Source organism: Myodes glareolus, chromosome 8 (assembly GCF_982192425.1).
Source record: "Myodes glareolus chromosome 8, mMyoGla1.1, whole genome shotgun sequence".
NCBI classification, from domain to species: Eukaryota; Metazoa; Chordata; class Mammalia; order Rodentia; family Cricetidae; genus Myodes; species Myodes glareolus.
The window spans coordinates 70,151,821-70,174,149 of NC_142033.1; the positions used below are offsets into that span (position 1 = coordinate 70,151,821).

The 22,329-nt window shown below is 52.9% G+C and overlaps 1 protein-coding gene across 1 annotated transcript in view; it reads right to left on the reverse strand.

Moving 5' to 3' along the window:
- The window catches only part of Ablim2 (actin binding LIM protein family member 2), a 98,256-nt gene that overhangs the window by 40,872 nt on the left and 35,055 nt on the right, over positions 1-22,329 (reverse strand). The window contains exons 7-13 of the mRNA XM_087909093.1: positions 19,096-19,183; positions 16,672-16,730; positions 12,943-12,999; positions 11,495-11,572; positions 7,494-7,643; positions 3,456-3,576; positions 1,853-1,951 (exon numbers count right to left, since the gene is read on the reverse strand). Of these exons, the coding sequence (XP_087765219.1) occupies positions 1,853-1,951; positions 3,456-3,576; positions 7,494-7,643; positions 11,495-11,572; positions 12,943-12,999; positions 16,672-16,730; positions 19,096-19,183 (652 nt within the window). The remainder of the gene's footprint in view (positions 1-1,852; positions 1,952-3,455; positions 3,577-7,493; positions 7,644-11,494; positions 11,573-12,942; positions 13,000-16,671; positions 16,731-19,095; positions 19,184-22,329) is intronic.

Consider the following 22,329-nt stretch of genomic DNA (forward strand, 5'->3'; position numbering starts at 1 on the left):
GTCTGGATTGAGTGGACGGTGGAAAGAGGGTAGGTCAGGAGAGTCCTGGCACAGAAAGACGTGTCTACCTGGGGCCCTCACCCAGCATCAGACAGTGAGGTGTCTCTACTGTGTCCCAAATACTGCAGAGCACCCATGGGGGAAGGAATTCTCCAGAGCCTGGGCAGATGCCACACCTGTGGCTGTGTCCTGTGGACAGGGATAAGCTGGGTGCCCAGAGGCTAGGAACAGGATGCTCCCCACGAAGATCTCAGGGTCTGTAACTCATTTATCTCCTCAAGGAATGTTCTGGAAAGACACTGGAGAGTCCAAGGTCACAGCCTCCCATGGAAATCAATCTGTGGGCAGAGTTGCGGGTTCCTGTTTCACCCCACTAAGAAGAGGAGCAGCAATGGCCAGTGTCTAGCATGTGCTCTTGTCTTTGGTCACAGTCTGACCAGGGATCCAGAGGTATAACAGACCTACCAAAGGCAGGGCCGCACAGATAGGAGGAAAACCGTGTCCAGCACTATTGAGCAAACGGAAGAAAAACATGAGACTATGCGGCCTGTCTGACTCCCCAGAGCCGTCAGGCTCCCTCCAGGTCCTGGGAGCACCCCTCACTCTGAGATTCCCACACACAAATGATATGTGTGTATCAAGGCCCCAAAAGCCACTCTGCTGCTCTAGGGATGTGCCATCTGGGGTTGTATATCTTCACTGGAGACTCAACCCCTGCTAGAGACTGGGATGTGTGGAGAGCCCATGTAGGGGCAAGGAAGACATGATAGTACCAAGCGCTCTTCTCAGTCGGCCAAGAGCAGGGCCAGGGGTGAGAATAAAGATGAAGAACGGGCTGTTTACTGACTGCCAGTGACAGGAGCTAACTGTCAGCTGCTCCTGCACCCCGTGGGATGTAGCTTTCCATGGGTGCCATTGTGTGGCTGTGAGAGACAGGGAACTTAATATATCGCCCAGGTACTCTTGAGAAAATCGTTGCTATGTTTTAAGTCCCCAGATGTCATTTGCCGGTGCCTTTATCAGCTGGGCTGTGTAACAAAACTCATAGTTCAGAGTCTACATCCATTTCAGTCTCTCATTTCTCACACTTCAGGAGTCACGATCAAAGCCCAGGAATGGGTTTTGGTGTTGTTGTTGTTTGTTTTATTTTGGTGAATTTCATCCTGGCTTCTTGACGACCTCTCCACTAAGTTTAAATGTGTGGGCAATGCCCACGGACTCCTTCCAAGGCCACCAGTCCCAGCAGATGGGAGTCCCACCTTGAGACCTCACTCTACCTCTACTGCTGCTTCCACTGTGTTCCTTCAAACACGGCCACATGGGGGCTTGGCCATCAATATGTGAACTTGGGGTACACATAACTCAGTTCTTAGCATGGAGGAAAACACAAGGGTGTCCAGTCTCCCCAAGGAAGTCACACATATGAGTCTACAGGACATGGATCATGGCTGGTTCTGCATCCTGGAAAGAGCTTGGGATTAGAGCCCCCTGGGTTGAGTCCTGGGCCAGCCGCCAGGGGTCTGAGACTGTGGACATCACTACCTCTCACACCTCAGCTCCTGCTCCTGAAGGCTGACGCTATCGGACGCACCCCACCACAGAGGGTTGATGGGGACGCGTGTGCAATGACTCCAGTGGGGCCCTAAGCCTGGAGCAAGGTGTTCATTGACATGCTCCCTCCAGTTGCACTTTTGGTGACAAATCAACCCTGCTCTCCTTCCAGGAACATGGACACACTGACGAAATAGAGCCAGACACACACAACACAGGAACACAGGCATGAGACACAAGGCTCTGGAAGCCATGCGGAGACATGGGACGAGCACCCCCCGCTGCGTACTGCACGCCTTACCTCGGAAGTAGGGGATGTAATGATGTCTGAACACGGATGTAGGGCTTGGGTGTTGGGACAGGGACAGACAGCTACTGGTACCAACACTCACAGTACCAGCTGCGGGCAACAGAGAGCAGTCAGTAACCCTGGGCTCCTCCACCCCAGAGCCACCAACTTGTCCTAGTCCCCACTTGGCCAGGGACACTGTCCCTCTGCTCTCCTGGAGCACCTGAAGAGGGTCACCCAGCAGGCTGTGGGCCATTCTCCTCCAGGTGGGGTCAGGAGATGCTGCCTCTGGGACACAGGGTGGCAGCCAGGGCTTGGGACACAGCCTCTGGTCCTGCCTGTGGCTCACTTTGGGGTGTCAGCTTCCAGAGGTCAGGGAGTGATCTGTCACCAGCATCCTCAAGGCACTTGCCAGCTCAGATAGAAAGCTTGGCCCTGTAGGCTTTACCCCTGACCAAGCACTCAGCAGTTAGGCAGGCCCTCTTGGGGATGCCAAGTCAGAGGTCAAGTCACAGGAGCCTTAGGGGGAGGGCTCAAGAAAGTCACTTCTATCCACACACCCATGATCTGTTCATTTTCTCACTCAATCGCAGATCTCCATTCATTTACTCAATCATTCACTCATTCATTCATTCACTCACTCATTCACTCACTCATTCAGTCACTCACTCACTCAGTCATTGACTCATTCTCATTCACACACCTATCCACCAGCCCAGACACTCACTCACTCACTCACTCACTCACTCTCCCATCCACACTCACTCACCCTCGTTCCTCACACTTGCTAAGCAGGAAGGGCCAGGTGTATTGCAAGGAACCGATGACAATGATTGCAAACAATTAAGTTGATTTTTCCACCGAGTTTTCAAAAATAAGAGCTATGGTCCATAGGTGTGAAAATGGGTCATGCACGGCTGGAAAGGGAAGAAGCAGGCTGGAAAAATCCCTCCAAAAGGCATCGCTTTTGTGCATGGCCCCTGTGGCTTTCACATGCCAGCTCAAAGCTGAGGAAGACGATGCAAACTGAGGGGCGGGGTGGGGGGAATGAGGCAACAGGATCAGAGGCCCTGCACAGGGCTCTGTCCCAGCTTGGAAGGACATAGAGGTCTTTTGCCAGCTTCTTTATTAGGATGGCTGTCTTCAGGGTTAGCGAGTCATAGGTACAGCATTAGACATCCTGCCTGGGTGGTGGTGTAGCCACTGACTTTGACTTCTCAGATCAAGTCCTTCCAAACTCCTGTAGGCTTACAACAGGCTGTGACTCAGTGCCCTGCCTCATGTGCTATTCCACATTCTGAGTGTCCTGTTACTACCCCCCAGAACCCCACTCTGGTTGTTCTGTGTGGGCCTTGGGGCAGTATGCTTCTCAGGATGTGCACTGTGGATTTAACCAGCTTCTCCAGCCCCAGGGTGCCTCATGGCTACCTGCTCCTAGGCATAAGGCAATCCTTTTCCTGATGGCTAAGTGACTCTCCATTAACCACCCACTGACTCCCGCCACCCCCAACTCGGCCACTTTTCTCAATGAATATAGCAGCTACTTTCTATCTGCAAACTCATTGAGAAGTACAGTCTCGTCAGGGGTCAAGGGAAGCAGGGTGGGGATAAATACCTGGGCGGCTGTAGTGCTGGGGTGACCGTGATGTTGGGGTGTAGTGCCCAAGGCTGACGGAGCCAGCAGAGCTGGGGCTGGAGGTCCGGCACTGCTTGTAGGATCGATCATCCTGATCCCCCTGGGTGGAAGACAGTGTGAGAGCACCTGGGTCAGAAGCACTGCCCGCCTTTCATCTGCCCCACTGTATTTGTCCTCTAGATCCCAAGGGCAGAAACAACACAGCCCTAAAACAGGGTCTCAGAGCACAGACAGAGCACATCCGGACAGCGAGGTAGGTCTGAGCCATAACAAGTCCCCTTGGCCTGACCTTGGGACCATTAGACATCCACCCTTCTTGTCCATCTGACCCTCTGGGATGGGGTGAAAAGACCCTACCTGCATTCTCCCTGCCCCATTCCCTCCCTCTTAACCATCCCCAGAACTCTGGACTCTTGGAGCTGTTTGAGAACACACTGAAATGCTCCCCGTGTGTGAGGGAGGCGCTAGATATTCTGGGGTACCTTCTGAGGTGGGAAGGTGCCCTCTGGGCTCAGAAGCCAAACAACAAGGCCCACAAGCTTAGCAGGAAGAGGAGCTTCTAGGAGCAGCCAGAGCAGGCGACAGCAGCATGTGATGACATGGCACCATGGTTTGAGGGTCAGACTGCCCATCCCTCGGCAATGAAGTCTGGTGGCCTGGGTCATCCAGCCCCCCTAGCCTCATCTCAACCCCAGACACCCCACAGCACCAGGGTCCCCACAATGCCCCAGGTATGGTTTCTAAGAAGACAGGCTGAGGAGGTCGTGGAGGGACAGGCAGGGGCTCTTGTCCATAGATCCTACTTCTAAAGCTACAAGAAGTAAAAAGCATTCCTCAGTCTGAGGTGACAGGGAAATCCTCACTCTTGGGATCAGCTCTGTGGGCTGGAATGGGACACTCCCCAAGGATAGGGAGGGTAGGAAAAAAATTGCCCAGTTACTTGACATCTGGGCTCCAGTTTCCCCATCAGTAAAATGGAGAACTTCTGGAAGCTATCTCTGGGTAATGTTCTGGGCTAAAGGAATCAGGTATAAAATTATGGTAGCTGTGTCCAGCACAGAGAGAGGACTCAAAAGTGTGCTGTGCCGCTATGTCCTCCCCATGGACTCTGTCACATGGCTGAGGGTCTGAGAGGCCACAATCTGCCCCACTGCTTCTGAGGCAAGAAGAAGCCCTGCAGTGCTATTGAGTCTATTGGAGAGCACAGCTCTCAGCGAGTGCTCAGCCACAAGATCCTAGAACTTCCTGTATATCTAGTTGGCGGGGGGCAAGAAGTGGACCTCAGCTCACCCAAGGAAGTCATGACCCAGGCCAGGAGCTGCCAGGCAACACCACATCCCCTGTGTGTAAAGACCTGTCTGCACACACAAGGGGGAGCATGCAGATGAGATGCGATTATAAAAACAACCAGCAGGGGTCCCCGGTGAGGCGCGGCTATGGCCCTATGGCCCTCAGGATGCCATGCTGGTCATCTCTATAACCCTGCAGTTGGTAGCACCATGAGCACACGGGGCGCAGGCATAGGTGGTGGTTACCTCAGTCGGCGTTGGTGAGAGCAACTGAGGCGACTGTGGACACAACAGAGCCGTCTGTTAGTGCGCTGTGCCAGGGGTTGCTTTGGGGTAAGAGGGCTGTTTGGTAACCACAGGCAACACAGGCATCCACATTCGGTGACCTGAGACTCTAGCTAAGAAAGAGCCCCACCACAAGAGATGGTTTGGTGCTGCTTGGCCCAGTGCCTTCCTCTACTCAGCCTATCTGACCCCATCCTTATTCTCCACAGAGACCATGATCAATAACAAAGCAGTTGGTGGTTCAGGGACCACTGTGGTAATACCCACTACCCACTGGGCTTGACTCTTTCATTTTCTCTGGAGAGGACAGATGGGTGGGGGGACAGCAGAAAGAGGGTGACTAGGGCAATTGGCTGGGAGAGAGCAGGGAGACAGAGGCTCAGAGAGGATGCGTCAGTCTTTATGTTTCTAGCCAATGGCTCCTCTCCACTAGAAGGATGGCTCTTCTACCTCATTCAGGACACTCGGAGAGCAGGGGCCAGAGCCAGCTCACCTGGGCCCCTGTGAGCCCTAGCTGAGCCTCACTTCGCCATGGTTTTCTTAGGTACAATTGGGGAAAATAATTCCCAGGGCCGGATACAGGGACAGAAATGAAAACTCTGCTCTTGAGAATGGTCCAGAGGGATGAGGCAGTGAGGCCATAACGAAGCCACTGGATACTCTGTATATAATGTGCCCTACAAGAGCCTGAGGTTTTCTGTGTTATGTTTTCCCCACCACGCACCATCCCGGGCCTTGGGAGGAAGTGTCCTTCCCCAGGACAGCCTGGTACTGACCTCTGCTGAAGCATATCTCACAGGCAGGATAGGCAGACGGTACAAGCTTGTGGCCAAGCAGATACTGGAGAGGATAACTCCTGAATCGCATAAAGACTCTCCCAGGCTGTCCCACTGCCCTCTGATGGACAGACCCTTAAGTCAGGACTATCTGTGGGTCACATGGATCTTGCTATGTGGTCTCAGATGCTGAAAGAAACCTCAGAGGTCTCCAGACCGTGTTCACCACTCTATGCCACACACGAACGCCAACACTGTGTGACCCAGGGATATAGGACAAGGTTGTCAGCAGTCTGTGGTCCTGTATATCACCACTGCCCACTAAAGCCCTTCCCACCACGGCTTCCTGAAGCCAGTGCGGGAATGCCAATGCTCCACTCAGGGAGAGCCCTGGTGACATCCTGAAGCTGACCACAGTGGGACTTGAACCCAGCTCTGAGGCCTGACTTCCATGTCCCTGAGAATCAGCCAAGGAAACAGTCAGTGCACGGTCTGTAGGGGGGGGAAAGCTTTGGATCTCAGAGGGACACAGACAAGTTGCTTGGTCTCTGAGCCTCTTCAGCTCCCTGATGCCCAAAGGCAGGATGTGGGATGGTGACATCCACACCCAGCTCAGGCACACGGCGGGTGGTACAGTAGCAATAGGCTGGTGACCCCCTCCTCAGGCATGCACACCAGGATGGCCACCTGTCAGTCCCTTTGTTCTTCTTGATCTCTGAGTGGCCCTCAATGCCTGCAGGCTTGTCTGGAAGCTATAACCTATGCAGGGCCAAGCTAGGCCCTGTGAGGCCTTGCTGAAGCCACAGAAAGGAGTCAAAGGAGCACATATTAGGAATAACCATTTTTCTGTCCCAGGTGGGCATCTGTTCTGAGCTCCACACACAGCCAAAAACACACTAAGACCTCCTGACAGAAGGAAAATGAGACTCAGTAAGAGCTGCAGCACTCAATGGAAACAGGCAGCCTAAATAAGACATCACCAATCGATACTGTCTACTTTCAGACATCACCAATAGATGCTGCCTACTTTCAGACATCACCAATAGATACTGCCTACTTTCAGACATCACCAATAGATGCTGCCTACTTTCAGACATCACCAATAGATGCTGTCTACTTTCAGACATCACCAATAGATACTGCCTACTTTCAGACATCACCAATAGATACTGTCTACTTTCAGACATCACCAATAGATGCTGCCTACTTTCAGATATCACTAATAGTTGCTGCCTACTTTCAGACACCATCAATAGATTGCTGCCTATTTTCGGCAACGCAGCCGGAAATCATGACCCATATTGTTCAACCAGCCTAGAGATGGACTCAAGGAACCCACAGAAGAAAAGCTAGCCTAGGAATATGGGTTCAAGCCTATACAGTCCAGAGAGGGAAAATGACATACTTCGTGTGTCATGAAAACCCTCAGTAGCCAGGAAAATGCAGACATTTTCAGAATATGCTTCCCCTACCCCAACTCTGCTCAGCTCCAATTCACTCTCAGCTTCACTTCCCTGAGGGAGGCGGGCGTGGTTAGTTAGGAGTGCCTTAAATAAGATGGGCGTGTTATCTGGGGGCAAAGAAGCTGAGAGCAGTGGCCATGACTAAACTCTGTCCACAAGAGCCAGCATCTGGGAAAGCATGCAACACATGGTGACGATCCATACCTCGCCATAGCTCTGCCTGTCCCCAATGGCCGAGTGGCTAATGTAGGGTGAATAGGAGATCATGTCGGGCCGGTCAATGTTATAGATCGCTTTGTTTTTGGGAAGAGCAGCCAAGTCCCTGTAGTCCAGGATCTCATCGCCAAGCTTCGCCTGATGGAAGAGAGAGCAGAGGAGCAGACACTGATGTCACACACCAAGACAGAGCAACTTCACAGCCAGCAGTGACGATGGTACAGCAAGGTCTGAGTATACCGAGCCCCCAGGAAAGGTGGGACAGGAATGCAAGGCCCAGGACCTGATCACAGGAAGAGCCTCGGGATCAGACACTGAGGTTGTTCATTATACCCATAATGTGTTGATGAACCCATAATGTGCCTGACAAGGAGACTCAGGCTATGACCGAAAACCACCCATGGTTACAGGTATACAGCATGAACGTATATCACAGATTACATGCACACAATCCACTGCTCACATCAATGCACACACAGGTGTGCCTGCACACATCAGGACAGACAGAGAATGTGCCTCTCTGAGGTGATGAGGGCATGCACAACAACTAAAACTACACCCACTCCTACGTGATAACACACACCTGGCTGGTTCACAACACATCCATATACTAGCATACCTACTTGCACACCAGGACTGACTCCTACAAACTTGTACACACATGTGTGTGACACATACACTAGCATAACTCACTCTATCTGCACCAGATGAGCACACACCCGACCACCTCTGCACTCATTCTCATTCTCTCGCCCCTCTTCTTAGCAGTTCTGAGCAGGTACAGAAACAGCAGCAAGATGTCTGCTCAGCATTTGACAGGGTGCTGGGACCCGGCCCACATGTGTTCACTGACTGTGAGATGCTGTCAGCCACCATGCTGGCTCAGATGAGGCTCGCGTGGCTGCTGTTGTGCCTGCTTATTCCTCCCTGCCGTCTCGGACAGTGTCCCACTGTGCCCATGCTCTCTGTATGGTCCCACGGATCTGCTCTGGCCCGCGGAGCACCTCCACTCTCTCCAGTCCCCAGCCTGGCTCTGGGCTGGTCCCTCCCTGCTCAGGTTCCATTTCTGCATCAGTCTCTGCCAGGTCTCCTCTGCTGGGATTCTGAGACAAAGCCTCAACAGCCACAGCGGACACTGAGCTATATCCGTGACAGAAAGTCACAGCTCCCTGTGGTGGGAACACTCACAGTGCTCCCACTTACAAGAGAGTACAAAGCTCAGAGAGGCTGGATAATTTTCCCAGAGTCACTCACCGAAGAAGGCATAGCAGCGGAATGATTCTAGAACACTTCCCCCATTGGTACTCCCCATCCTAGCAACTCTCTCTAACCGCAGACGCTTCAAGTGGCTCCTGACAACACCATCAAGGGGCTCCTAACAATACCTCCAGGCATCTTCTACCTCAGGCCACCCACATCTTTGTCTTTCCAGAACCTATCAGGCCCTCCAGAGTCCAGCAGCCCTCACCCATCTCTAGGAAGCCTTCCTGACTACTAGACTCACTCCAGGACTCCCTGGGGACATTTGGCAGAGAGAGTCTTGCACCTAGCCTTGCACTAAGACTCAAGGCCTAAAGCTTCGCATCTCTGACCGTTCTTCTGGAGACCAGGGCAGGTCTTGAAATACCTGAGGTCAAATGTTAAGCCAGGGCTTATGATCACCATGGACCATCCCATTGGGATGTCCTAGCTGTTTGGATGAATGGAGCTCGGGGGATCTTTCCCTGACTATTAGTTGATCTTGGTCTCCTCTGGCCCCATTCTATATGTCCTGCCCCTTGGCTCCTGTAGTTTCCATCCTTCATCTGAGAGCTGTGTAACATGCTATTCCCACCCATGGAGGTCTCACTTCCATCCAGATCGGAGGGCTGACCTTCTGTGGACTGCACGTCCTCTCCTACATCCCCAGTTCAGGACTAGAGTTGTTCGGGACTCCACCGGCTTGACCACATTTTGTCTAAAGCTGAGCAATCAGGCACCTGCACAGACTGGGTGGCACCGGCCTCTGTCTCCTACACTGCTGGGCCATCAACTGTGCTTCAGACACTTCTAGACTGTTATGAATCTCACTCAAACGCTCCGCAGAGGGTCCTGCAGGCTGTAGTGGGACATATCAGAAACCCGAATGTCCAGGTAGCCAGGAATGATGTACCCTTCCCAACTCACCTGTTCCCCTGGCTATCTTCACCCAGCCTGCAGCACTTGACTAGAAGGCCACCTGACCTTGGGTGATCCATCCACTCTTTCCTCAGGCTCCTGTACAACCTGGGCCTCAACAGCCTAGCAGCTGCCTGTTGCAAACAGTGGTTGCCAAATAGCTCATGGAGTTACTTTCTTTGTGCAAAGGCCTTGGATGGTTGCCCTGACAGTGGGTTTAGTTTTCTAATTGGTGAAGGCTATTGGTGTGTGTGTGTGTGTGTGTGTGGTTTTCCTTTTTGCTTTCTTCTCTATGGAGCAAATTAAAGATGACCATATAGGACACTGCAAATGAATATGCTCCAGCCAAGGACAACACACAGCGTGGTGACTGTTCTTTCTCCTCATGCCCGTAGCCGCTACCAGAAAGAGGCACCAAAATACTGTTCACTGTGGTTTTGCCCATTGATGAACAATCAACCACATTTATTGTGAGAAAGGCAACCACAGGTCACAGCCCCTGAGCTCCAGCAGGAAAGCTCCGCTGGAGGGATAAGAAGGGTGATCTTGTTCCCCTTCCTGCTGGCCACTGTTATTTTGTGTAAACAACAGGCAGGGGCTGGAGTCCGTAGGGGGACTTGCCTAGCAAGTACAAAGCCCTGGATTCTACCCCTGGCAACCGCATTTGCCAACCATAGTGACACCTATAATCCTAGTGCTCGGGATGTGGAGGCAGGAAGAACACAAGGTCAGGATTGTGCTTGGCTAAACAAGGAGTTTGAGAGACTGTGAGCTGCTTGGAGCCATGTCTCAAGGAAGGGAAGAAAGGAGTGGGGAACAGAAAGGAATAAAGACAGATAAATGGTTGGTTCTAAGGTGGTTAAAAGGATCTTTCAGAATTGCTGCTGCTTGATACTTGGCTTTGAGACTAGACAAATGAGAAGGACACAGTCCTGCCCTGTGAGGACACAGAGAGAAGATGCTGTCTACAAACCAAGGAGAGAGGCCTCAGGAAGAACAAGCCCTACCCTTCTTGGGCCTTGGATTCCAGGCTCCAGAGCTGGGCCCCAGTCCCTGATCTTGGATGCAGGCCCATGGTACTGAGAGCTGGCATGTTCTCTGTCCTTAATCTAGGCTCAGAGCTGTACTGAGAACCTCACATGGGGAACCCTAGACAGTGGGGTTGGATTCACCCCAGCTTACAAATGAGCTTTCAAAGGCCCCCAAGGGAAAACACCTTGCCTCCGATACACAGCCAGACTCCGGACCTCACAGGCACTGGCTGAGACTCAGCACAAGTGTCCTCCCAGGGTTCTAGAACCCTCTCCACACTCTGGTCACAGTGATTGTGCAAGGCATATTTGTCTCCTACCCACTGTGAGGCCTCTGATTCTCACCCACCACGTGACCCCTTGGCCCACCAAAGTCTGTCTGGCACCATTTTACAACACCTTTCTCTTGGGGAGTTGGGCAGGAGCCTTCTGTGAAGGTGCGTGGACCTGCATAGCGGCTTGTAGGCCCACATATCCTTCCTTCACATGGCCTTGGCTTACTACCTAGAGACCAGGCATTGCCCTCCTGTAAGATAATGACCACAACTATGCTCCATGCTTCCCTCTCATCACCAGTCGGTTGAGTCCTAGTGGCCTTCCTAGGCTGCACGGATATGTCCGGGCCTCAGAGTTCGAGTCACTCTCCAGCTCTCGACCCATTTTCCCCCAAGGTAGTGCTGAGGGTCCAGCCTCACTCTTGGAGCCCACAGTGACCATCCTCAGCAGACTGCAGTCCCCACAGAACTGGCCCAGTGATGACCCCACCACCACCCCACGGCCCTCTCCACGGCCCTCACTTACGTAGATCACACGGCTTGGGGACCCTGACGTGCTGGATGCAGGCACGGAGACAATGCTCTCTGAGGAAGTCCTGGTTTCCTAGAACAGAGTTGTACAGGTTGACCTGGAGTGGTGCTGTTGGGCACCTTCTGGAGGCATCTCCAGGACACGGGCAGGAATGCCAGTGAGCTCGGCAGGTAGAATTTTTCCCCTTTTGTAGGTCGAGGGAAGTCTTGGAACAAACGCACAGGCTTGGAAGAACAACTGAAGACTACAATAAACACAGCAGGCCATGAGTGAAGAAAAGGTGTCCACAACCTAATACTCACGAAAAGCTCAGAATGTCCCAAGGGATGCTGGGGTGAGGTTATCATGTCTCTGAGGATGAAGGCAGGTGGGCATGTCTAACAACCATGTCATGCACCATCTCCATGGTGCATGAAACCTCTGCTATTCTTTGATGCTTAGTCCCTCTCCTTGGAACAAGCTCAGTCCTCCAGCCACACCCAGCAGTCACACCCTCCCCTCTGCTGACCCAGGCCGTCTCAGCTACTCCTTCCTTCCTTACCTAGGCTCAGCTCTGCCAGTAACAGGTGGTGCGTGATGTCACTGCATAACCAGCTTCCTCCCAGTCTGCCGTTGACAGTGCCCAACCCTCCTTACATGCCCTCCTCACCTCCCCTCTGTATCGCTAGCTCTAGCTCCTCCTTCCCCTCCCTCATACAGGCCTCCTGAATGCCCCACACCTGGCTTTCATGCTTACAGGCAAGGCCCGTGCCCCTGGTCACTCTAGACCCCTTCTACTGGTCTAGTGCCCCGCATGCCCTTTCTTGTTCCTCCTGCTCGCCTCATCTCAGAGGAGCATATTTCCACCAGGAGCTCTGACCCCTCTGCCCTCAGCCTCATGTCCTCCCCTGCATATCTTCAGTGACCCACACCACCACCGCCTCTCCCTCACTTTTCCTCAGGAGGCTCTTTTTGTGCCTCCAGAGTCTGCCATGTTCCTCTCCTGAGGCAATTGACAGCTATTAAGGTCCTAGTTGGTTTTCTTAAATTTTCTATGTTGAGGCCCTATCCTGGGACCTCAGAGTGTGACCGTGTGGAGATGGGGGTCCTCATAGAGATCACAAAGGTAAAATGGGTCACTGGGTGGATCTAAGCCAATCTGCTTGGAGTCATCCTAAAAAGAGTTTAGAACGGGAACGCACACACAAGCATGTAAGAAAACAAGATGGTGCCACCAACCCCAATCAGAGAGGCCTCAGGAGGAGCCAGCCGGCCATCACCTGCTGCTTTGATCCCCGCCACAAGGAGGTAGGGAATGTGTTGAAACCTCCAGGCTAGAGGAACCAAGCCTGACCTGGAGGAGGCCTCCCCTCCTGAGCTCCTCCTACACTTAGCATGACACCAGCAAGGACAGGCAGACACCAGGACCAGACGTGCCACACAAGGCAGCAGGGGGCACAAACCTGTAAGGCACAGGGCAGGGTGCCCGGGCAGGGCTGGCTGCAAACAGAGCTGTGCATCTAGAAGGGAGAGAGGAGGGATGGCGTGAAGCTTGCTCTTTGTATCCTGCCATCCCTCTGCAGCTCCTGTGCTCTGGACCCCTCAGCACCAAGCTCTACCTCCCCTTGGGGCCCTTAATTTCTCAGCACCTCAGCTCTGGAATATACTGACAGGTACCCCTCCCCGGCACCACAGCTTTCAAGGCTGACAGGAATGGGATCGCCTCACAGTACTGACTGTCCAGTCCTTAGTCACCACATACCTCAGAACTGCTCATTGCAGTGGCCCCCTCACGCCTGTAATTGGTGCCTGTAAGACAGGGCCTGCTCTTCTGTCGGGGAGAGGCCAAGTGGGTACTGTGCTCCACCGACCCTGGATGATGCCTGCTTGGCCCCTTCTCTGGAAAATGGCAAGATGCCCAGACAGGGGCCTGCTATTCCTGGCGTGCACTGCAGACCAATGTGGCATTCAGAGCATTGTCCCTTGGTCATGGCAGGGGAGTATCTGAGCCAGCTCCGCAGAGTTGGCAGAGATGACTGCTGTCAGCTCTCTTTGTCCCATGGGCTCCAGCCACTCTGAGCAGAGATGATGTGAGCCCTCCTTGGGCTCAGTGCCTAGTTCTGTGAGGGAGGCCAGAGGCCAGAACCTGACTCGCCATCAGCAGAGAAGACAGGGAGAAGAGCTGGGGTGACTGTCACCATGGTGAGAAGATGGGTACTATTCGTATTCCAGGAAAACCCACAGTGAACTTCAGTGTCATGTTCCACAGGCCTTGTGGCACTGCCTTGTTCCCACACACAGAGATAAGAATAGGACCTGGACCTGGTAGGAAGTCCATGAGCCTCATTCGCTGCCCCCTCCCCAGTTCCAGGTACAGAAAAAAAAAAAAAAACACATGGTGGGTGTCAGATGCTGTGCTAAGGATGCCATGATACCTGTGAGCATTGGGTGCTGGGCTAAGAATGCTATGATACCTATGGGCAGTAGGTGCTGAGCTAAGGATGCCATGATACTTGTGAGCATTGGGTGCTATGCTAAGGATACCATAATACCTATAGGTGCTGGGTGCTGTGCTAAGGATGCTATGATACCTGTGGGCATTGGATGGTATGCTAAGGATGTCATGATACTTGTGGGCACTGGGTGCTGTGCTAAGGATGCCATGATAGCTGTGGGCATTGGATGGTATGCTAAGGATGTCATGATACTTGTGGGCACTGGGTGCTGTGCTAAGGATGCCATGATACCTGTGGGCATTGGGTGCTGTGCTAAGGATGCCATGATACCTGTGGGTTCTGGGTGCTGGGTGCTGGTGCTAAAGATTCCACAATGCCTGTGGATCTGGGCAGTCATGACTACATCTCCCAATGTCCACTGCACCTATTCCAGATGTTCAGAACCCTGTAACCAGTGGTCCTTGTGCACAACATTCTCCCTGCCTGAGCAGAGGAGGGACAGCAACACAATTGGAGTGGCTTTCCAAAGAGCAAGGAAAGCCCATGTTTCTTCCTGCTGGCCTGGCCCTGCATGGATAGACCAATCAAGAGCCAGGGTCTTAAAGGAGAATGAGTCCCCTGAGTGTCCTAGAGATGTCCCAAGAGTCACTTGTTATGGTGACTATTAAGCCCAAGACAGGGAATTCATTTCTTGTCTGTCACTGGGTAGAAAGTAGGTTAGAGTCAATAACACAGATGCCGGCTTCATGCTGTGTTTCTCAGGGACAGGAGTTTTCATAAGCCAGTCAGGCCTGCCTGGCTTCCCTTACTCAAGGGCAGCTCACAGAAGTCTGTCCCCTTCACCCTCCGGTCTGACCAGACATCAGCCACTCCTGGGGAGCCCGGGCTCAATACCAAGAAGTCAGCTTGTCTCAGGCTGCCCAGGCTCTGTCCCAAATGTTGACTAAAGAAGACAGCCTTCGGGTTAAGCTACTCGCTTCTGTACAGACCAGAGAGCCTGGGTGTAGGGCCCGCCTGCACAGGCCCAGGAAAACAAGGCTGCCTTCTTCCCTTGTCTGGCAGCAACCATCCCTCAGGGCCTTCCATCTGGCCAGGGACCACAGAAAATGAGACAGGCTGTTGTCGCCGGCAGCTGGTGTGGGGCAGGGCCACCCTACCCTGCCTGGTCCTTGAAGCTGACTGAGGAAGGGAGAAGAGCAGGGTACCAGCTCCCTTTCCTAGCTCAATCTCAGGTCAGATTACTTCCCTGAGTGTACGCATGCGTGAGAGTATTATCTGGGGCCTCTGGGCAGGTCAGGCTCCCTCTTCTGCTGAATGGTTGGGCAGCACAGGGGACCCTGCAGACAAGATGGTGTCAGGATCTCCACAGACCAAGACTGAGTGCAGGGATGTCCTGCGTGGCAGATTCATAGTTTGCAGAGAGAATCAGTCACTGACGGAAAAAGAGCATACAACGTGTGTTGCTCATTGGCCTCCTACCTGGAAAGCCACAGCAAAGACTTAATAGGATGTCAGAGCAATGAGGCAGAATGATGCACAGTCACTGGGGGGTGGGGAGGTGGGGAGGTGCGGGGGTGTGTATAAGCTCCTCACAGCCAATGGCAGGGCTGCTGAGAGGATCCTGGACAGCGCCCTGCTAGCCACTGCCTCCCTGTGCTCCTCCCTGTTGCCTGTGTATCCTCTGCTTTGGTTACAGCCAGACTTCCTCCCCCTTCTCCCCCATCATTTCCTTCTCCTGTGTTTTTCTTCTTCTTCCTCCCACCCCTCTTCCCTCTCCCCCTCCTCCTTCTGCCCTGTACCTTAACCACCCTGGAAATCATTGCTGCTTTTCTCCCAGGGCCTGGGTTTGAGCTCTGTACAGGCTCTAGTGCACTCTCTGAATGCTGTGCTTCCTTCCCATCCAGTGTGGTTGTTGTCTCTCCATAATCCTGGTGCCTGGCACACAGCAGGGCATCTATGGCGCTCAGAGCCCATGCCTTCCTAGAGGCTGACCTTTACTCTCAGCCTCTAGGGGGCCATAGTTACCTCATCTCAGCAGCAGCTGTGCTCAGAGAGGGCTGACCACACCTGATCATCTCAGGGTATGGGTGACCATGTCGGCAAGACCAACCTGTACCCTAGGACAAGAGCCTTGGGTTGCAGGGGCTCAGCTGACTCACATGTGGGCTCAAAGAGCCACACTCTTCCCTTGCTGGAGCCCCGGTGAAATCTCGAACATGGAGCTTGCCTGGTTGGCAGTGCTCTATGTGCCCTGTCCTGCATCTGTGTGGGAGGGTGACATGCCTGTCCCCACAGGGAGAAGACAGTAGAAGTTCTGCTTTGGGACTTGCTGTGTATTCTGACCAATCTGCCCTCAAGAACTTGCCTTGTGGCAGGCAGGCCAGCTATCAGTGAGGGTGTAGGACTTGTTATGCTCAGGCACAATTTGGGCCCACAAATGTTCTGACGGCCATAGGGACTATTAGGGCTCTCCTAAATTGCCATGGCCATCTATGTTCACTGACTAGACAAGAAAATCAGCAGGGCTGGACCATCTGGTGTCCCTGGGACCCCATTAGACCTGCATGATGGCTCATTGACCTATCTGATCCCCTACCTTGTGGCCCTCTGTCCCCTGAGCCTGGCTGTCCTATGACGCCTCAGAGACCAGGCTGAGAAGCGTGAGTAGGCTGGCCTGCGTCTCCTCCTCTAACCTGCATGTGGAGAACACACCAGGAAGCCACAAATCTCACCAACCTTGCTCTTGTCTTCAGTCCTGGCTGCTTGCCGACAGGCCGGGTGCCAGATAGAGGAGCCTGTGGATAGAGTCCCAGAGGAAGAGGTCAAAGAGCAGTTCTGGGTGTGGTGCCCACGCATGACTACCTGCTCAATACCCTTCAGACAGACTCCACACCTCCTCTCCGTGACACTGAGAGCAGATTGGCTCGTGTGGGGTAATGGCATGAGGGAAAGCAGAGAAGTTCCCAATGGGGTATTCTTGGAGGTAGCATCAAGTACAGAGGCAGGGATAGGGAAGAAGCTCTCATGGCTGTGATACCATGAAAGTCATAGCACCCACACTAGCCAGAGCTCTCTCTGGTCATAGCATTGACAACCTGCCAGAGACCACCTTCATGGAGAGAGTAGGTGGGGGAGCCAAACAGAAGTCCTCGGAGTAGCTGGGAATGGTGGGGTCCCACATAAGTTCCTGGCCATAGTCTTCAGCTCCCCAGAGAGCACAAGTAAGTGCCACTAGCCTGGTCAGACCCTCACTGCAGTGTGGAAAACCCATGAGAGGGCAGCCTGGACACCGCGCCCACAGAAAGCCCTGGCAGGCCCCACTGCATTGGTAGGACATCCCAGACTCATGAAGGGGATCTTTGTTTCCAGAGATAAGGACACCTTCATGTGAGCACGTGTCCCCAAGCCACTATGCCAGTGAGCCGTGCTTGGCATTGGCTGGCCCTCTGTCTAAGGGCCCCATTTACATCTACAGTGAGGCCTCTGCAGAGGGCCTCCCACAAAGCAGCCATGGTGGCTGGCCTGACTCTCAGGATCTCCCTTGGAAACAACAGGCGACAGTAGGGATGAGACTGACACATCTGACATCACCCCAGTCAGGGGAGGCCTCAGAAAAGGGAGGCCTGTCTCGCACACAGATTGGAATGCCTCTCTGTGGTTACTCAGCCTCAGTCTATAGACAGAACACAACAGATGCAGCTGCTACCAGCTCGGGCCCTTGCCCAGGACCCCAGGAGAAAGAGCAAGTTGCCAAAGAGATGAAATACAAACAAGGCCACTGATCATGCCCACCCTATTGTTGGCTCCTGGCCGCCCAGCCATTCCAGTGTCCCATGGTCATGTGGTCTGGGATGAAGTCAAGCCCCTCAAGCCTCCCGCATCTGTCTCTCCCACTAGCCCTGGGCAGGGGTTGAGGGGTGAGCTCTCTCCTCTTGCTGCATTCAGTCTAGTGGGGACCAGATCACCAGGCTGAGCCAATCCTCTGCCACCTTCAGTTTGAATGTAGGCTGTCTGCCTTCCTATTCACCAATACACCCTGTAGCCTCCAGCCTCTCACTGTGGCCAAGCCAAGCCCACACCTCCTCCAAGCAGCACTCCCAGCCTTTCTGCTGGTGTCTTGGGATGTCTTGGCCTCACAGCTGCTCCTTCTGACTAACAGCTCTGGAGGGTAGGCTGACCAAGCTCTTGCACCAGGCCCTGACTGAACATCTTAACCTAAATGATGTCATTCCCAGTAGAGTTTTGAGATGAAACTATGCTGCCTCTTTGACTTTCCAAGAGACGGGACAGGAAGGGAACAGACATAACCTCCCTCTCAGGCCTGATAGACTGGCAAGCTCCTAAGCACCTGTGTGACCTGGAACCACCTCCAGTTGGTTTCTCTGTCCCCCATACTGCTTCAGGGGGGACAGTGACCTGGCAATGACATCACCTCTCTGCCACTCCTGCCATTGGCAGCTTCATTAGGTCTATACCACCATGCCCTCTGCTCGGCTGTGGGCCGCTCAGTCTATTTTAGGGAGTGAAGCATTGGATGGTTCTAAGTGAGACATATAGCCATGAAGGGGGGTAAATTTCGCTGTTGTTTTCCATTTTGACACTATCATTGTAATTTATTTTTACTTTATTGGTATTGGGGAGGCTGCTGTGGCACGTGTGAAGTGTGTGAAGGGCAGAGGGCAGAGGGCAGAGGGCATATTCCCACAGTCAGGCTTGTGCAGTCAGGGGCTCCAGCCATTGAACCACCTCACTGCCCCTATCAATACGAGTTTTAATGGTACGTGGGTAGGGTTCTAGGGAACGCATCGGAAGGCTCCTTTCTCCAAATTTCCCTTTGCCAATGTTGTGAAGACAGCTCCTTTGCACACGGCAGGAAGGAAACGTGGTCTCACTGAAATGTAGAAGGGGCACCAGAAGGCTCAGGTAGGGCACAATTAAAGTCTTTGAGTCCTTGCGTGCAATGAGGCCTGAGGGGCAGCGGTGGGACCTCGTGGCCTACTCTTTGGCAGCCTGATCTCACTCACTTGGGTTCATTGACACCCTCGATGGCAATGTCTCTGACTCGAGATCACAGTCAGTGTGTGACATGCCAGCTCCCAGCAGCACTGTGGGAGTTTCTCACCCCAGCATAGCGTGCAATAGGCACATCCGAGTGCTTACCTTGCAGGTACATCTCCTCGCCCTCTGAGAACATCTGGCCGCACCTGACGCATAGCGCGCACGAAGGGTGGTAGTGCTTCTCCCCGGCCTGAGCAAAGCACAAAGCAGGTAAATGTTGCCACTGCGGTGGGTGCCCACCGGGCCATTGCATGCAGGGTGGGCGTCTGTCCTGTGCACATATCTGGGGAAGTGAGCACATCAAAGGCCCAGAAGCCACTGGGATCAAAGATCTACACAAGCTAGGGAGTATCCAGGGCCTGTTCAGAAGCTGGGAGACCTAGCTCCGCCTGCCTTATCTTTGATCTCTGGAGACCAGACATGTAGTCAACTACCCTGGGTATGACTGTGGACAGGCCATAAAAGGAGGGCCTTGTCCCTTCACCTCTGCGTGGCCTAGGGGACAAGAGGTGGAAACAAGGATTGGAGGGTGAGAAGGACAACTTAATTTCTCCAGTGATGGAAACAGGGAGGATAGATTGGGATTTGGGGGTTTTGAGTTTTTTGGGGGGGTGTTGTTTTGTATCTCCGTACTCCTCAATTCTCTCAATTAGCACTTTCTAGTTCAGTAATTCTTTAAAAACCATTAAATTAGATTACGAATTTTAATCCTAAAATAAATAGATTACACTAATTGTAATTTCTTGCCTCTGGTTTACTTCTCCATGGTGCCAAAAAAAGTCCTAAAGTGCTGTTTCCACCATCCTCAACAGTGAGTGCTGCTCCCAGGGTGTGGCAGGTGGGCCTGCAGCTAAATGTGAAAGATGAAGCCGTGTCTCACAGCAGCCTAAAATGGGAAGAGGCTCCACGCCCGCTTCTGAACTTGAATTTTAATTGGCACCTTCCTGAATAAGAAGTGGGGGGGGGGTGCTAAGAGCACCTTACCGCACTCACTACCTCTGCCTGTTTTCCCTTGGAAAAACTAGGCCAAGGCCCCTGCTTATGGGAAAGGAGAATCAAGACTCTCTCCTGTGTGGGCCTTGCCAGCTGCTCTGCACTTCCTCTGGCTATCAACTCAGCTCCCATCCATGTTCATGTCTTGGGTCAAAGGATCCTCAAGGCAGAGAAAATAAACCCCAACCATGGTGGCTGACCCCAGTCCGGGCCCCTGCTCATGTTAACTCTGCACCCAGGTTCCTCTGGACCTCCCAGCCTCACAAAATGGCCTTTTTGCTCCCAAAGCCACCTCTTTCATAGGAGCCTTCCTGATACCCCCTAATCTCATCCCTTCTGACCCTCATGGCTTGGCAAATATCTAGGCTTCTTCCCAGAACACACTGGGCTTTGCTGGCAGGGTTGGTGCCTGGGCCCGTCCAGGACTGAACTGCTTCATGGGCAATGACCGCACCCAGTGCCAGCCTGAATGACAGGGTAAGGGTCCGGGTCACTTTGGTAATTACAATAGAGAACAGTGAGTGGGCAGGGGAACACTGTGTTTTGAGTTCTGAGCAAAGGTTGACAACTACTCTGTAATTTTAGAAAAGTCAGCTGATAGCCAAAGTTGATGTTCCCCAGTTCATGACCTTCCTTCCTTCTCCCTACTCCCCACAAGTCCTCCCAGCAAGTCTGTGACAGCCCCAGGGTAAACAAGCCCTGTGTCCACTTGTGAATTTAAAGGGACATAGAACACTGATGGAAACAGTTTCAGAGATACTAGGTTCAGGGCTGGAGAGATGGTCCAGTGGTTAAGAGAGCTTGCTGGTCTTCCAGAGGACCTGAATTCGGTTCCCAGCACCCACGTTGGACAGCTCACAATTACCTGTAACTCCAGCACCAGATTATCCTATGTCCTCTTCAGGCATGCCACACACATGACATACATGGAGATATAAGCACATTGGAGGGAAACAGAGCGACAAAGCAACAGAGAGACAGACAGATTTCCCTCTATAACAGTTGCTGTCATTCCTGTGACTTGCCACACTGCGCGCACGTGAACACCGCCCCCCCCCACACACACACGCCAGATCCACACATACGGGGGGGGGGGGGTTCAGTTCTGTGGCAGTCCTTTATATAATACACTGTGGGTGCATTTCAGCCTTCACTGAAATGAAGTGATAAGAGCCATGGGGGCAGAGGGGTACTTGAGCAGGGCCATTTGGTGGGCAGACACAGTAGAGCTAGGATAGAAGCCCAGCAGGCCCCAAGTGAACACATTTCAGACTGGGTCTGTGGGCTCCCAACCTACTTCAAAGTCCTCGACTCCAGGGTGCAGATCACATATTCACATGTCCCCCTCAACCCTCATGCCCTGAACAAAGACAGAGAGGAAGCAGATAGTCTCAACAGTAGGGAAGAGCAGCCAGCACAGAGGTGCTGGACCCAGGTTTATCGGGTCCATTTGAGAGGGAATCTACATGGTTAGAGGGTGGTGACTGTCCTGGGGTGACTGGAAAAAGTCCACAGAGGCTGGGTGTGTTTGTGGTTCTAACTTGAGTAGTGGCTACCTGTGTGTCCAGGTGCACATGGCTGCTCCTCTCTGCATGTAAGTGTGCATCATGGACACTCACGTCTAAGAGTTTCATAAGCAGACATAAGACCTAACTACAAGATCCAAAACAACACAACTGTCAAGAGAAACCTCTCACAGAGCCCTTGTTAGCCTGGAGACTTAGATTGGACAACCAAACCATAGGCAAAAGAAGGACAATCAGAAAGCAGACTTCAGCAAGACCTGTCAAAAGCTCCCATTCAGCAAATGGCACATGAGGAGGCTAAGAAGACAAATGGAAGAAGGGGAGGATAGCTTTGCAAGTTATAGATTCAGTAAGAGCACAGGGTCCAGAATATATAAATAACAATTGCCACTTAACGAGACCCAGCCCAGAGAGGAAAGGAACAGCACTTTTGCCTGTGGATGATGCCGAGGAAGTGTTATTGAGAGTTCTCATCTCCCTGCTGTCAGGTCCAAGAAGCAAGCTCTTATTGGAGGGCGGGGCTTTAAACCATCTCCGAATACCTGAGGCACCCCAGAGAACACTCACTGCCACAGGGCAGGAGGCGGATGAAGCCAGGAATGAAAGGCCACATAATGTGCATAAGAGAACAGTGAAACCAAAGGCAGCCGAGAGAAGATTCTCAAAGACTAGGTGCCCACTTAACCGTGGGAAGGATCTTTCCTTCTATGACCATAGCCAAAGACACCCTGGCCACCTCTGTCCTTACAGCTGTCGGTCCTGACCTAACCTGTCGGCCATTACCCTGCCCACCACCGAGGAAAGCCACCTAGACATT